At 42.1% G+C, this 16,957-nt stretch overlaps 1 protein-coding gene across 7 annotated transcripts in view; it reads left to right on the forward strand.

Annotated features, from left to right (window-relative positions):
* The window catches only part of lrp1bb (low density lipoprotein receptor-related protein 1Bb), a 446,550-nt gene that overhangs the window by 192,600 nt on the left and 236,993 nt on the right, over window positions 1–16,957 (forward strand). For all 7 annotated transcript variants that reach the window (XR_006761946.1, XR_006761945.1, XR_006761947.1 and 4 more), the window contains 4 exons: window positions 8,596–8,715; window positions 9,247–9,375; window positions 13,184–13,441; window positions 14,194–14,356. Coding sequence is in view for 4 of the 7 variants with exons in the window: in XM_014173709.2 (XP_014029184.2) it covers window positions 8,596–8,715; window positions 9,247–9,375; window positions 13,184–13,441; window positions 14,194–14,356 (670 nt within the window). In the remaining 3 variants the exon portion in view is untranslated. The remainder of the gene's footprint in view (window positions 1–8,595; window positions 8,716–9,246; window positions 9,376–13,183; window positions 13,442–14,193; window positions 14,357–16,957) is intronic.

Raw genomic sequence — 16,957 nt, forward strand, 5'->3', positions numbered from 1 at the left:
ATCAATCTCTTTCTTGGCCAACTAGCCCTTACACAGCTTGAAGGTGTATCGGGTCATTGTCCTGTTTAAAAATAAATTATAGTCCCACTAAGCGCAAACCAAATGGGAACTACACATGCAATGATCATCCGTTCACCTACTCTGCGTCTCACAAAGACAGCCGTTGGAACCAAAAATCTCAAATTTGGACTCATCAGACCAAAGGACAGATTTCCACCAGTCTGTCCATTGCTTGTGTTTCTTGGCCCAAGCAAGTCTCTTCTTATTATTGGTGTCCTTTAGTAGTGGCTTCTTTGCCGCAATTCAACCATGAAACCATTCATTCCAAGATGGCGTAGCAGTTGGTCGTCTGTTTCTTGTCCCGTCCCATGTATATATCTTTTTCTTTGTATATATATACTCTCCTGCAACCCGCCAAACCCAATGTGGTACGGATCTGCTATTTTTTACACTTTAGAACCGGAACCCCCATCAGGAGCTAGCCAGCTAACTAGCTACTAGCTAGTAGTCAGTTAGCCACTGATAGCGGTCATCACCGTTAACTCAGACATCAGCCAGCCTCAGCCCGGTCAATTCCTGCTAGTCTGCACAGCACGAAATCAACCCAGAGCATATCGGACTGCTTTTTCTCTACCACATATCTGGATTCCTACCGCAAGCTCTGAACCTTTACACTGGATCATTGCAGCTAGCTAGCTGCTATCCGAGTGGCTACTCCTGGCGAACGACTTTGTCCCGAAGCAAGCACCAGTTATCATGGAGCTAGCTTCGAGCTAGGCCCATCTCCCGGCTAGCTGAAGAGGTCCATCAGCCAATTATTGGGCTACAATACCTATTTTGCCAATTGGCCCTTTTACTGCCGTCACGGAGCCCCTCCGATCCATCAGGACTGGTCTGCCTACATAACCGTCTGAGGAGGTTTCAACAGGCTCTTCCTTTGCGACGTCCCCGAAGGCCCATCTGCTAGCCTGCTAGCCCCGGCCCACTAGCTGTCTGAATTGCCGTGTCTCCAGCTTGCCTAGCTACTCACTGGACCCTATGATCACTCGGCTACACATGCCTCTCCCTAATGTCAATATGTCTTGTCTATTGCTGTTTTGGTTAGTGATTATTCTTATTTCATTGTAGAGCCTCCAGCCCTGCTCAATATATGTCTTAGCTAGCCCTTTTGTTCCACCCCCCACACATGCGGTGACCTCACCGTGCTTAAATGGTGCCTCTAGAGACAAAACCTCTCTCATCGTCACTCAATGCCTAGGTTTATCTCCACTGTATTCACATCCTACCATACCCTTGTCTGTACATTATGCCTTGAAACTATTCTTCTGATATCTGCCCCTTTTACCCTCTGTTCCAAACGCACTAGACGACCAGTTCTTATAGCCTTTAGCCGTACCCTTATCCTACTCCTCCTCTGTTCCTCTGGTGATGTAGAGGTTAACCCAGGCCATGCAGCCCCTAGCTCCACTCCCATTCCCCAGGCGCTCTCATTTGTTGACTTCTGTAACCGTAAAAGCCTTAGTTTCATGCATGTTAACATTAGCAGCCTCCTCCCTAAGTTTGTTTTATTCACTGCTTTAGCACACTCTGCCTACCCGGATGTCCTAGCCATATCTGAATCCTGGCTTAGGAAATTCACCAAAAATCCTGAAATTTCCATCCCTAACTATAACATTTTCTGACAAAATAGAACTGCCAAAGGGGGCGGAGTTGCAATCTACTACAGAGATAGCCTGCAGAGTTCTGTTATACTATCCAGGTCTATGCCCAAACAATTTGAGTTTCTACTTTTAAAAATCCACCTTTCCTTAAACAAGTCTCTCACCATTGCCGCTTGTTATAGACCCCCTTCAGCCCCCAGCTGTGCCATGGACACCATATGTGAATTGATTGCCCCCCATCTATCTTCAGAGCTCGTGCTGTTAGGTGACTGAAACTGGGACATGCTTAACACCCTGGCCGTCCTACAAACTAAGCTAGATGCCCTCAATCTCACACAAAATGTCAAGGAACCTATCAGGTACAACCCTAAATCCGTAACCATGGGTACCCTCTTAGATATCATCCTGACCAACTTGCCCTCTAAATACACCTCTGCTGTCTTCAACCAGGATCTCAGCGATCATTGACTCATTGCCTGCGTGCATAATGGGTCCGCAGTCAAACGACCACCCCTCATCAATGTCAAACGCTCCTGAATACACTTCAGCGAACAGGCCTTTCTAATCGGCCCGGGTATCCTGGAAGGATATTGATCTCATTCCCTCAGTAGGGAATGCCTGGTTGCTCTTTCAAAGTGCTTTCCTCACCATTAAATATGGTGAAGGGCATGCTAAATTAAGGGCATGCTTAAATAAGCATGTCCCATTCAAAAAATGTAGAACTAAGAACAGATATAGCCCTTGGTTCACCCCAGACTTGACTGTCCTTGACCAGCACAAAAACATCCTGAGGCATTCTGCATTAGCATCGAATAGCCCCCGCGATATGCAACTTTTCAGGGAAGTCAGGAACCAATATACTCAGTCAGTTAGGAAAGCTAAGGCTAGCTTTTTCAAACAGAAATGTACATCCTGTAGCACTAATTCCAAAAAGTTTTGGGACACTGTAAAGGCTATGTAGAATAAGAGCACCTCCTCCCAGCTGCCCTCTGCACTGAGGATAGGAAACATTGTCACCACCGATAAATCTACGATAATCGATAAGTTCAATAAGCATTTTTCTAGCCATGCTTTCCACCTGGCTACCCCTACCCCGGCCAACATCTCAGCACCCCCTGCAACAACCTGCCCTAGCCCCCCCCCTGCTTCTCCTTCACCCAAATCCAGACAGCTGATGTTCTAAAGAGCTGCAAAATCTGGATCGCTACAAATCAGCTGGGCTAGACAATCTGGACCCTCTCTTTCTGAAATTATCCACCGAAATTGTTGCAACCCCTATTACTAGCCTAATCAACCTCTCTTTCGTATCGTCTGAGATCCCCAAAGATTGGAAAGCTGCCACATTATCCCCCTCTTCAAAGGGGGAGACACTCTAGACCCAAACTCTTATAGACCTATATCCATCCTGCCCTGCCTTTCTAAAATCTTCGAAAGCCAAGTTAACAAACAGATCACCGACAATTTCGAATCCCACCGTACCTTCTCCACTATGCAATCCGGTTTTCCGAGCTGGTCATGGGTGCACCTCAGCCACGCTCAAGGTCCTAAACGATATCATAACCGCCATCGATACAAGACAGTACTGTGCAGCCGTCTTCATCGACCTGGCCAAGGCTTTCAACTCTGTCAATCACCGCATTCTTATCGGCAGACTCAACAGCCTTGGTTTCTCAAATGACTGCCTTGCCTGGTTCCCCAACTACTTCTCAGATAGAGTTCAGTGTGTCAAATTGAAGGGCCTGTTGTCCGGACCTCTGGCAGTCTCTATGGGGGTGCAACAGGGTTCAATTCTTGGGCCGACTCTTTTCTCTGTATATATCATGATGTCACTCTTGCTGCTGGTGATTCTCTGATCCACCTCTACGCAGATGACACCATTCTGTATACATCTGGCCCTTCCTTGGACACTGTGCTAACAAACCTCCAAATGAGCTTCAATGCCATGCAACACTCCTTCCGAGGCCTCCAACTGTTTTTAAATGCTAGTGAAACTAAATGCATGCTCTTCAACCGATTGCTGCCCGCGCCCTCCCGCCCGTCTAGCATCACTACTCTGGACGGTTCTGACTTAGAATATGTGGACAACTACGAATACCTAGGTGTCTGGTTAGACTGTAAACTCTCAAGACTCACATTAAGCATCTCCAATCCAAAATGAAATCTAGAATCGGCTTCCTATTTCGCAACAAAGCCTCCTTCACTCATGCTGCCAAATATACCCTCTTAAAACTGACTATCCTACCGATCCTTGACTTCAGCGATGTCATTTATAAAATAGCCTCCAAAACTCTACTCAGCAAACTGGAAGTAGTCTATCACAGTGCCATCCGTTTTGTCACCAAAGCCCCATATACTACCCACCACTGCGACCTGTATGCTCTCGTTGGTTGGCCCTCACTACCTATTCGTCGCCAAACCCACTGACTCCAGGTCGTCTATAAGTCTATGCTAGGAAAAGCCCCGCCTTATCTCAGCTCACCGGTCACCAAAGCAACACCCACCTGTAGCACGCGCTCCAGCAGGTATATTTCACTGGTCTTTCCCAAAGCCAACACTTCCTTTGGCCACCTTTCCTTCCAGTTCTCTGCTGCCAATGACTGGAACGAATTGCAAAAATAACTGAAGCTGGAGTCTTATATCTCCCTCTCTAACTTTAAGCATCAGCTGTCAGAAGCAGCTTACCAATCACTGTACCTTTACACAGCCAACCTGTAAATAGCACACCCGACTACCTCATCCACATATTGTTACTTATCCTCTTGCTCTTTTGCACCCCAGTATCTCTACTTGCACATCATCATCTGCATCATCTGCAAATGATGGATTTCGGTAACATAACTCTTCAGTCAGAAATGCCTTTATGTTGCAGTATCAGCAACATGGACAGCGCGATAAACACTTTGATGTTCTGTGGTGGTCGCTGCAGCAGGTACAAGAGAGACACAATGGGTGCTAGTCACACAGTCACTCGCTGTCTTTTTTAAACACAGTACAGCAAGTCTGAGCCCGGTCCGGCACAATCAAATCAATTGCTGGTCGGACAGAAGATTGGCCAGAAAAAAATAAGAAAACATGTTTGGTGTTCACCAAAAGGCATGTGGGAGACTCCTCAAACAAATGGAAGAAGGTACTCTGGTTAGATGAGACTAAAATTGAGTTTTTTGGCCATCAAGGAAAACACTATGTCTGGCGCAAACCACACCTCTCATCACCCCGAGAACAGCATCCCCACAGTGAAGCATGGTGGTGGCAGCATCATGCTGTGGGGATGTTTTTCATCGGCAGGGACTAGGAAACTGGTCAGAATTTAAGGAATGATGGATGGCACTAAATACAGGAAAAGTCTTGAGGGAAACCTGTTTCAGTCTTCCAGAGATTTGAGACTGGGACAGAGGTTTACCTTCCAACAGGACAATGGCCCTAAGCATACTGCTAAATAAACACACAAGTGGTTTAAGGGGAAACATTTAAATGTTTTGGAATGGCCTAATCAAAGCCCAGACCTCAATTCAATTGAGAATCTGTGGTATGACTTAAAGAGTGCTATAAACCAGAGGAACCCATCCAACTTGAAGGAGCTGGAGCAGTTTTCCCTTGAAGAATGGGCAAAAATCCCAGTGGCTAGATGTGCCAAGCTTATAGAGACATACCCCAAGAGACTTGCAGCTGTAATTGCTGCAAAAGGTGGCTCTACAAAGTATTGACTTTTGGGGGGTGAATAGTTATGCACGCTCAAGTTTTCAGTTTTTTGTTTGTTTCACAATAAGAAATATTTTGCATATTCAAAGTGGTAGGCATGTTGTGTAAATCAAATGATACAAATCCCCTAAAAATCCATTTTAATTCCAGGTTGTAAGGCAACAAAATAGGAAAAATGCCAAGGGGGTGAATACTTTCGCAAGCCACTGTATCTAAACATGTTAGCTCTCTCATAATCTGCTTAATAAGAGAGGGTGATGACACCTTATACAATTTCTCAAAATGTTCTCCAAGATAACACCTGAAAGCATGTCTTTCGAGTTGGCCAAGTACATAGTCTATCTCTACGCTTTGTATCTCTGTACCCGCTCCTATACAGTAGTTTGTCCCTGATGCATAAGTAGCATTGAGAAACATGCTATATTTTCAAAAGATTTTACCTAGCACTTAGTGAACAAACTTCTAGTTAGACATTAAACATCTCTAGAGGTGATTAGAGGAGACTGACACAATCAGAATATATAAAACCATATGTTGGGCATTATGACTAAAGGCTTTATGAATGCTAGTATCACAATTCTAAGTAAGGTGTTACCCAAGGTTTTGCTGTTTCTTTAGCAACAGAGATGAAGGCAGGCATCTCTTTCTACATAGCTTTGTCTGCTATTAGATATGCAGATTATCTTTGGTTTGGATATCTTTAGGCCCAGCGTCTAGTCGTTTTGCATGTTCTCTTCCCACAGAACAGGAAAGCATGCCAGTTATCATGTCATGAAAGATAAAGCCTGAGTCTTACTAGATGAAAGGATCAAAATAGACAATAGGAGAAGGGGGCATTTAGAGAGTACGCACCACAAAATATATAGACAAAATGGTGCATTTGAGCTATTTCAATAAAGTATGTCTTTCAGTTCTTACCAAAATTATATTGTCTGTGTATCATACAGCTCTTGCCAGTAAAATATAATTTATTTAGACAGTTAATTACCTTACTGTGTGTGTATGTGTGTGTGTGTTCGCTCGCATGCGTGCATGCATTTGTGTGCTGTGGGTGCATACTTTGTTTGAATGTGTGTGTGTGTGTTTTGCTGTGTTTATATTTTTTGTGTACAGTATTGTATTGCATTGGCATTCATACAGGATGATTTCAAAGATGCCTTCAAAATTAAATAATCCAACTGAGATGTCTTTATCATTACCAGTTAATGTACTGGTTTCCAACACAGACAGCTTGTCTATTGCACCTGCCGTCTCTCCACCCGACCAATTCATCTTCATGTGTCAGAAAGCTAACAGGAAAGACACCTCTATAAATTCCTACGCTTTTAAAACTGTCATCTTCCTCAGCATTGATGCATTTTAATTCCTAAACACAACACCAATATCCTCCACACAGATAGTGATGTTCTGAGACTTTGATTATTGGCTGAGCTCACTGATGTCTTGATGTCTAAGTATATGTTGTCAGGAGTTTGCTTGGTTCTGCCGAGACGTTACCAGATTGTTTTAGTAAATGCTCTGTTGTTGGAAATAGAAGAAAACAAGTCAAATCAATGAGTAGCCTGAACAGCCTTTATCCTAAGGGTTTCTATTTGACAGTAATTAATGCTCGGCGATAGCAAATCTATCTTTTCAGCAATTAAAACTTTCCCAGTTTTTTAAGCTTATTCTTTTCTATCTGTCACTTATTCCATTGAACATCTATCAAGTCTTAAATTGCAGTTTTTTTGTTCCGGTCTGTACAGAGAATGGTGTTACACAAAGAACATCAGAACAATAGAATAAACGCTAGCTAGGGACATAAGAAGTTGGCCCTCTCAGAACTGCTATCAGTCATTTTATATTCCATGTAGACAAGTGTTTCAAAAATGAAACACTGATGTGTTCCACAAAGTCATTTTACAACGCTTTGCTTGCGATAGACTAGTGTGCGCAGAGAAACACGAGATTGAACTTCACTCAACTTTGTAGTTTCCCCGTTAGTTAACACTATCAATGTTTCCCTTTACTGTGGGAATTGAGATCGAATCAACACAGTATTAATCACTTCCAATGCAACATACCAAAATAAAACGAATATGTAAGAGATTTTGTTGTAGGCAGAATGCATCGGAGTAGGATTCTATTGCATTGACAGGCACGACTCAGGCCCATACTCTACACAGACCAGTGCACCATAACTAATCAGAGCTAGACCTATATGCAAATAGACCATTGCCATATATCGATGCGTGCCATTCACTTTGAACTGGACTGTTTTTACAGCATGAGCTGTTGTGTGTAGATGTGCTTGTTTTGAGATCAAAGTGAGAGCGACGTGTGCACATTTGTAAATGTGTTCATATCCTTTGCTAGTTAGTGAGTTATTAGCCCAGTTATAGATCATTTTTTGTCAGTAATGGGGGAGTGATTGCTTCCTACAAGAGCACAAAACGTGTGCATTTTCTAGACATCTTTGAAAACTGAGTTAGGTAAAGAGATTTTTTTTGTCTTAAAGAGGCAGTGTTGTATTTTCCGACAGGCTTGAAAAATAGGCAGGTGTTCACTCCCATCATTTTGAGTCTTCATGAGAAAGATTCACTGTCTTTAATTTTTTTTTGCTTTGAATGTTTCATTGTGTTGTGTATTAAAGAGTCTTTACAAGATATGGAGGCTAAGAAAGTTTCTGTAATGATTTAAAAATGTATTTTACAAAAAAAAATCTTGACTGTCATCCACTTTCATCCTTGACAACTAAAATAAACTTAGGGTACCCTGCTTCAATAATACTTTAGCCCAATTCTGTGCAGCAAAATACTTCAATAATACTTTAGCCCGATTGTGTGCAGCACAGTATGCCGATTTAAGTCTGCAAATGGAAAGTACTGTGCAGAGAGCCGTTTTTTATCCACAAGTAATTTCCATAATGTTTCTAAGATTCTAAGTCTGTCTGTAGAGAGCACATCTACTTCTGTCATTTAAATGTTGAGTTAGCAGCTACATGAGAGGCTGTCTTCCCACACATTCTGTGTGGCATTTCCCAGATACTGACTGTACTGTTGCGCAACACCTAATGATCCCTTCCGTGAGCTCAGGACTGTCAAACTCCTCCACTGATGGGGAAAGAAGGGCTTTGAGGAGCAAGAAGAAAATCAAAAAGCAATTTACATGTGTTCTCTTCTCTCTCTCTCTCTCTCTCTCTCTCTCTCTCTCTCTCTTCTCTCTCTCTCTCTCTCTCTCTCTCTCTCCCCCACAGAGCTGCTGTCAGCTTGCCATGAGCTGCGTTGCCGCTATGGCTGCGTCATGACGAGAAACGGAACCTTCTGTTTCTGCGCTGACGGCTTTGAGGTCGGTGAGGACGGGACAAGCTGCAGAGGTAGGCATCGTTAATGCTGTCGGGCGAGCTGCATCTCTCCTCTCCTCTCCTCTCTCCTTCACCCTAGGCCAAACTTCTCAAATTAACAGAATAGGCAGGAGGCCTGTTGGAAATTAGGACCATCTGTCTGGAGGCAGGGTTGTTCTCCCCTGACCCCGTCAATAGCAGCCCAGTCCAGTCTGACAGCTGTTGGGACATACTGTGACATGAGACTTCTATCAGAGGTCAGGGGTTAGAAGGATCTCTGGTGGGGTTTAGATTTAGTTCTGTACCCAAGGTATGGTTCAAATTATGTACAGTAACTCTGCTTCACAACATACAGTACAGTAAATGCATAACAGTTCACTACAGTAAAGCACCATGATTTTATTCACACTACAGGATCCAATGACTTTCCAACATAGGTAACTTGGTTGTGTGGTAATCAATTCTAAGGTGGTACAGTGAGGGCCACATTAAGTATGCTTTATGTATTTGGGTCATGTTTGAGCAAACCTAATTTGTTACAAATGGCTCCCCCTCTCTCCCCAGATCATGATGAATGTGCTGTGTACGGAGCATGTAGCCAAACCTGCCTGAACACCTACGGGTCATATAGATGCAGCTGTACAGAGGGATACATCTTACAGAATGACAGAACGTCCTGCACAGCCAAACAAGGTGAGAATAATAACACTGTATTATAAAACAACATAATCTGCATATATGCCATATAGTCTTTATTTCTATTAATAACTTAGAAGATAGAAGGAACAATTTCTATGTTCAACCATCCTGGGGGCTTGGGTATAGGAATAGGCCTAGTTCCTCTTAACCTTGTTTTTCAGTGTTGGGTAGCTTCAGTATAGGAAAGATTAATTTGTTCCACTACTGACCACATCTATCTTCCACCAGGGAATGGGAATGCAGTAGTAGATATGGTCAGGTTAGGATAATGAGGGAATTAATGATCTCGAGGTTTTAACTGGGAGCCATATCAACACTCTGGGAGTGTTTTATGGTGAGACAATACCTGGCGTTGCCTTGATTTACATTATGGTCCGATAGCTGGCAACATGTTGTTGCTGGTGAAATAAAATAACTCACTTAATTTGTTTGGTATAATACAATATGCAGTAGTGTTCCAGTCTACACAGACAAACATTTAGCCTTGTGCCATATACTGTTTTTCTGTATTGGCCATCGTAATGTATGATACATTTTTAGGTTGTGATGATGATACATACTCTACTGTGTGAAAGTAGCCTGAAGCAAAGCAGCACACCTAGCTGGGGAGAGTCACACTGTTGCAGCTTTTAATCAATGTGACTGGTTTCCTACCAGGAATACACTGAATATGATTACCCATAAACTTAACTGAACCCAATGCTCACACACATTAATATTAATTTAGCGGAGAAAGATTGCAGTACAGGGTTAACTATGGGGTTACCGTTAGTTGTAAAAGCTCATGAATATAAATGTCAGGAGCATATTCTTTCAGAGGCCATGAGATGGTGAGCAGTAGATGATAAAAAACACATTAAGGAAGGGTTCCCCAATTGGTGGCCCGCGAGTTTTGGTTGGCCCCCCCAAGTTTTCTGAGCAGAAAATAAATATGTATTTTTAAAAATATAAAAACTAAAAACACCAGGAAATCAGCTCCAAGTGATTTTAATTTTGGAAATATTTTCCCTAGTGTTCCCACTCATAATAGAGACTTGATCATATACAAATGTAAGCAAGTTTGGAAAGATTATGTTTTAGCCAAATATATCTGTTTGGGCTTCTTTTGGTCAATTTGCATGCTGTAAATTATTTGTAATTATGTTCTGGTCCCCCAAACATCCACTCAAGAAAAAATTGGCCTGCGGCTGAATCTAGATGATCTCTGCATTAATATCTAATGCTAGTTTTTTTTTAAATATACCGCAGAAACAATTGTTTTCTTCTTCCACATTTGAAACAATTCAGGATGTTAAAAGGTTATGATTATATAATACAATACTTTTCCCTTGCACTCTCCAACAACCACCAGTAGCAACATTCTGTGACATTTTCCCTTGACCTGATTACATTATCATGAATCAAAACCATATTTCTCTCTCTCTCAAACTCTCTTAGGTAATTGCAGTTTTAGAAATGATGTTAATAGTAGATGCCGATGTTTTTCATGCAGGACTTGTTTGACACATGTTGTACAGTCGTGGCCAAAAGTTTTGAGAATGACACAAATATTAATTTTCACAAAGTCTGCTGCCTCAGTGTCTTCAGATATTTTGTCAGATGTTACTATGGAATACTGAAGTATAATTACAAGCATTTCATAAGTGTCAAAGGCTTTTATTGACAATTACATGAAATTGATGCAAAGAGTCAATATTTGCAGTGTTGACCCTTCTTTTTCAAGACCTCTGCAATCCACCCTGGCATGCTGTCAATTAACTTCTGGGCCACATCCTGACTGATGGCAGCCCATTCTTGCATAATCAATGCTTGGAGTTTGTCAGAATTTGTGGGTTTTTGTTTCTCCACCCACCTCTTGAGGATTGACCACAAGTTCTCAATGGGATTAAGGTCTGGGGAGTTTCCTGGCCATGGACCCAAAATATTGATGTTTTGTTCCCCGAGCCACTTAGTTATCACTTTTGCCTTATGGCAAGGTGCTCCATCATGCTGGAAAAGGCATTGTTCGTCACCAAACTGTTCCTGGATGGTTGGGAGAAGTTTCTCTCGGAGGATGTGTTGGTACCATTCTTTATTTATGGCTGTGTTCTTAGGCAAAATTGTGAGTGAGCCCACTCCCTTGGCTGAGAAGCAACCCCACACATGAATGGTCTCAGGATGCTTTACTGTTGGCATGACACAGGACTGATGGTAGCACTCACCTTGTCTTCTCCGGACAAGCTTTTTTCCGGATGCCGCAAACAATCGGAAAGGGGATTCATCAGAGAAAATGACTTTACTCCAGTCCTCAGCAGTCCAATCCCTGTACCTTTTGCAGAATATCAGTCTGTCCCTGATGTTTTTCCTGGAGAGAAGTGGCTTCTTTGCTGCCCTTCTTGACACCAGGCCATCCTCCAAAAGTCTTCACCTCACTGTGCATGCAGATGCACTCACACCTGCCTGCTGCCATTCCTGAGCAAGCTCTGTACTGGTGGTGCCCCGATCCCGCAGCTGAATCAACTTTAGGAGACGGTCCTGGCGCTTGCTGGACTTTCTTGGGCTCCCTGAAGCCTTCTTCACAACAATTGAACCGCTCTCCTTGAAGTTCTCGATGATCTGATAAATGGTTGATTTAGGTGCAATCTTACTGGCAGCAATATCTTTGCCTGTGAAGCCCTTTTTGTGCAAAGCAATGATGACAGCACGTGTTTCCTTGCAGGTAACCGTGATTGACAGAGGAAGAACAATGATTCCAAGCACCACCCTCCTTTTGAAGCTTCCAGTCTGTTATTCGAACTCAATCAGCATGACAAAGTGATCTCCAGCCTTGTCCTCGCCAACACTCACACCTGTGTTAACGAAAGAATCACTGACATGTCGGCTGGTCCTTTTGTGGCAGGGCTGAAATACAGTGGAAATGTTTTTTGGGGGATTCAGTTTATTTGCATGGCAAAGAGGGACTTTGCAATAAATTGCAATTCATCTGATCACTCTTCATAACATTCTGGAGTATATGAAAATTGGCATCATACAAACTGAGGCAACAGACTTTGTGAAAATTAATATTTGTATCATTCTCAAAACTTATGGCCACGACTGTACAGTAGAGAAACGTAGAGTTCATATTTTGTTGAATGAAGACCACAGTTTTGCATTCAAGAGAACAATGTCTTTATCAGAGAGCTTGACTGGCACCTCAAATGGCACCCTATTCCCCTATGAGCCCTGGTCAAAAGTATTGCATTACATAGGAAATAGAGTGCCATTTGGGATGCAGAAAATGTGCTTCTATGAAAAAACCAAAGCCCCCTCCATGCTACAATGGTATCTCATGGAGTTATAGGCAGCTCCTAAAGGTTGGCTTAGAGGGATCAGGGTAAAGATAAGTGTTTTTCACAGTGGACACACTGATTTATTGCCCATATTAGGAGAGCCAGCCCTGACTTGAACTTGTGTGGGGGATCGGGATAAAGCAGGGCTTTTTGGGGTGAGCTCAGTAGCAGAGAAAGTACACGGTCAATTAGGCCTCAGACATGGGTTGTGTTAGCTTAGCAGTCAGGGAGAGATAACAGCTGTAGAGAACATTGTAATTTCATTATTATTATTTTTTAAATCTTATGTAGCTTTGATGTGTTGCTCTTCCTTGTGGATATTGTTCTGTTCAGTTATAAATTACAGAAATGAACTAAAGAAAATCCAGGTTTTGTTTAATATATCTTCCACATCGGAGTCCTCCTGGGATGATAAAGGCCTTTTACATTCCATGTGAAGAATTTTCACTGTGTTGTTTTTTCCCCCACTATTTCTTCTTCTTGTGTTCCAGACCCTGGCGACAGTCCTCCAGCTCTGCTGATTGTAAGGTCAGATCACATAGCAACCACAAGACTAAACGGATCTAATCTACAGACTTTGAGACTGTTGGATAAATATGGATCCCTTTCATTGGATTACTATTACCAGGAAGAGGAAGTGTGTTGGCTTCTATCCTCAGATTCCACTGGAAGGCTTCACTGTGCTAAGATGAAGAATCTGAATGGATTTACAATGGAAAAGGATATCAAAACAGTACAAAGTTTACAAAGTACGTCTTGCATTGTGTCAAGTTGTCAAGGAAATTCTCTCGCTTACAATGTTTGTCAACTATTGATTTATCAAGCACACTCAGACATGCCCCTTCAGAAAGCCTTAAAACGCTCCCTGTCTCACTCTTTCCCTACCTCTGCCTCCCTCTATGTCTCTATTTTTCCCACTAACTTTCACAATGTATGCTTACAAAAAAGGGTTCCAAAAGGGTTCTTTGGCTGTCCCCATCTAGATAGAACCCTTTTAGGTTCCATGTAGAACCCTCAGTAGAAAAGGGTTCTACCTGGAACCAAAAATGGTTCTTCAAATGGTTATCCTATGGGGACAGTCGAGGAACTATTTTAGGTTCTAGATTGCACCTTTAAGAGTGTAGGAAATGCGTAACCAATGAACTTCCCATTGTCACTTTCTACTTCAGGGTCATTGTAGTGCAATTAGGTTTGGAATGCTTTAGACACCTGTGTTTAAGGCAACCTAGCTATTCTTTCCTGTTTATTCAAGAATTTAAGGAATGCTGCTCACGCTCAGTATTCCATCAATGTCAGATTCCAAACTTACTACACATACCTTACATTCAGTTATGTGTCTTTACCTTTAGTAAATAAAATGAATGTAAATGAGAAAATGTGATCTAACATAATGGAAGATTAACAAGTTTATCCTCACAACATGTAATTTGATACAAATATATTTAATCAAAGAAAGATTTAATGGCAAGAATTTAATGACATTCTTTGTTTTTCTCCATAGATGTAGAGCACATGACCATCGATTGGCTCACTGGAAACTTTTACTTTGTGGACCGTGTAAGTGACAGGATATTTGTTTGCAACCGTGTTGGGGACACCTGCGTCACCATTATAGATTTAGATCTGACCAATCCTAAAGGAATCGCGGTGGATCCACTTATGGGGTGAGTTAGCTATGTACACTTTCTTTGACTTTGACTGACAATTATAAGAGCAACCTATAGTATCCCTAACTTCCATTGGATCCATCTATTGTCACTGACCTTGTCACATACCCATCGTATGCATTTTTGAGTGTCCATTTTAAATGACACAGAAACCAGTTGGTTGTTATTCAATCAACTGCATCTAGTGGTTTTCCAGATAGCACTTCTAGAAGTGTGTTTGTTTTCCACTGTAACACATCACAGATCGGGGTAGTAAACACTTCAAAACTGGCACTTCTGAAAAAGCATTCCAGAAATCCACTACAGTGTGTTCAATTGATTGAATAAAAGCCTTTCTCAAAATGTTAAGTCTTTAAAACCTGTTGCCTACCGTACCATATAACAATATGCATGATTGCCTGTCCTTACGTCATGCAGATATTTGCTTTACTTTCGGAGCATGTCTAGCATAATTTGCTGTGGAGGCAGTGCTCCAGACAGCTCCCACGTCACTAGGTTACCTTGTCCCGGACCTGCTGTTTTCGACTCTCTCTCTCTATCGCATCTGCTGTCTCTAACTCTGAATGCTCGGCTATGAAAAGCCAACTGACATTTACTCCTGAGGTGCTGACCTGTTGCACCCTCTACAACCACTGTGATTATTATTATTTGACCCTGCTGGTCATCTATGAACGTTTGAACATCTTGGCCACGTAATCTTATAATCTCCACCCGGCACAGCCAGAAGAGGACTGGCCACCCCTCAGAGCCTGGTTCCTCTCTAGGTTTCTTCCTAGGTTCCTGCCTTTCTAGTGAGTTTTTCCCAGCCACCATGCTTCTGCATCTGCATTGCTTGCTGTTTGGGGTTTTAGGCTGGGTTTCTGTATAGCACTTTGTGACTTCGGCTGATGTTAAATAGGCTTTATAAATGCATTTGATTGATATTAATATTCACTGATTTCCCCTCACATCCCCAGTATAAAACTCCCCATTTGTGTTTCTGTCACCACAGCAAAGTACCCAAGCCACTGTGGGTGAGACAAAATGGCTCTCTGAAACTCTTGCTTCAAACTGTAAATCCTGAAATGTATGGAGGAGGGAGAGAACAAGTGAAGAGTGAGGCAATACAAAGAGTCCTCCAAGGAGAGAATGGAGGCCTGATTATGGAGTCATCAGCAGCTAAAAGGGCTTCTGTTCTGTTGTAATATTCCCAGGGAGAAGGAACCCAGGAGCTCAACAGTGAGAGTCAGCCCCATTATATTCATGAGGTTACAAGAACAGGCAATGGGCATGCATTCAGAGCAGCTTTTTAATGAGAAGCCATTCTCTGAGAGATGCTGTATCGTAGCACCAGGGCTCTTAGCAGAGCAAAGACCATTCACAGTGCAAACAATATCAGAATGAGAGCATCGGAGCTTCTCATCTCAATGTGTGTTACTTGGCGGTTATATACGAGCCTCGATTATACCTGTCCTCTTAAAGCTAATATGTACTCTGAACTAATTTGATGGATAAAACATTTACAGTTCTTTCCCTCAGCTAACCTCAGTGTCCAGATTATTCAACCTAACTTCAGATGCATACCGCTGGTTCTCAGTATAGCTCCTCTATCTCTAAATAATGCAGTGTCTACTCTGTACAGCAAAATGATTCCTGTGAAGTGAAAATGTTTATTGATACACGGATGTTAGATTGATTTCTCACATCCCCGCAATGTATTCCCCCACTTCATTCCCCAAAACGTTTCCTTCATATTAGGGCTGGGCATCATGACATAAAAATCATATCTCTATTTTTTTTATGATTCACGATATATATGTAGATTGTTTTTTATGTTTTCTCTAAACAAGCTTTGTTCCACAGTTAAAGGTCAATAAACTGCATTTGAAATAGTCAGGAATAATCTTATGAATTCAGGGCATGTAAAATGAAACCGAGGCTAAATATAAGCCTTCCACAACAATAAGACCCACTAATAATTGAATTATTTTATAAAAATAGTTTAACGTGCTTTAAAAAAAATAATCACTGCAATAATCACTTTCAAGTCTGTCTATGAAAATGCTATTTTTTTACTAATTTTACCAAAACCATGCACAATGCACACCCACTAATAATAACCAAATTCTTGTAGCGGCAGGTAGCCTAGTGGTTAGAGCATTGGGCCTGTAACCAAAAGTTTTAGATCGAATCCCGAGCTGACAAGGTAAAAATCTGTCGTTCTGCCCCTGAACAAGGCAGTTAACCCACTGTTCTTAGTCCATCATTGTACTTAAGAATTTGTTCTTAACTGACTTGCCTAGTTAAATAAAGGTTAAATAAAAAAAAATGAAAATGAACATAGGTTTCATAAACAATCTCTCAAGGACAAGCCCATGTGCTAGTCAATCAATCAACCAAATGTATTTATAGAGCTCGTTTTACAACAGCAGTTGTCACAAAGTGCTTATACAAAAACCGAGTCCAAAACCCTGGAAAGCAAGCAATGCAGATGTAGAGGCACGGTGTCTAGGAAAAACTCCCTAGAAAGGCAGGAAGATACCTGGAGAGGAACCAGGATCTGAGGGGTGGCCAGTCCTTTTCTGTCTGTGCCGGGTGGCGATTATAAGAGTACATGGC

Source organism: Salmo salar, chromosome ssa25, assembly GCF_905237065.1.
Source record: "Salmo salar chromosome ssa25, Ssal_v3.1, whole genome shotgun sequence".
In the NCBI taxonomy this organism is placed as follows: Eukaryota; Metazoa; Chordata; class Actinopteri; order Salmoniformes; family Salmonidae; genus Salmo; species Salmo salar.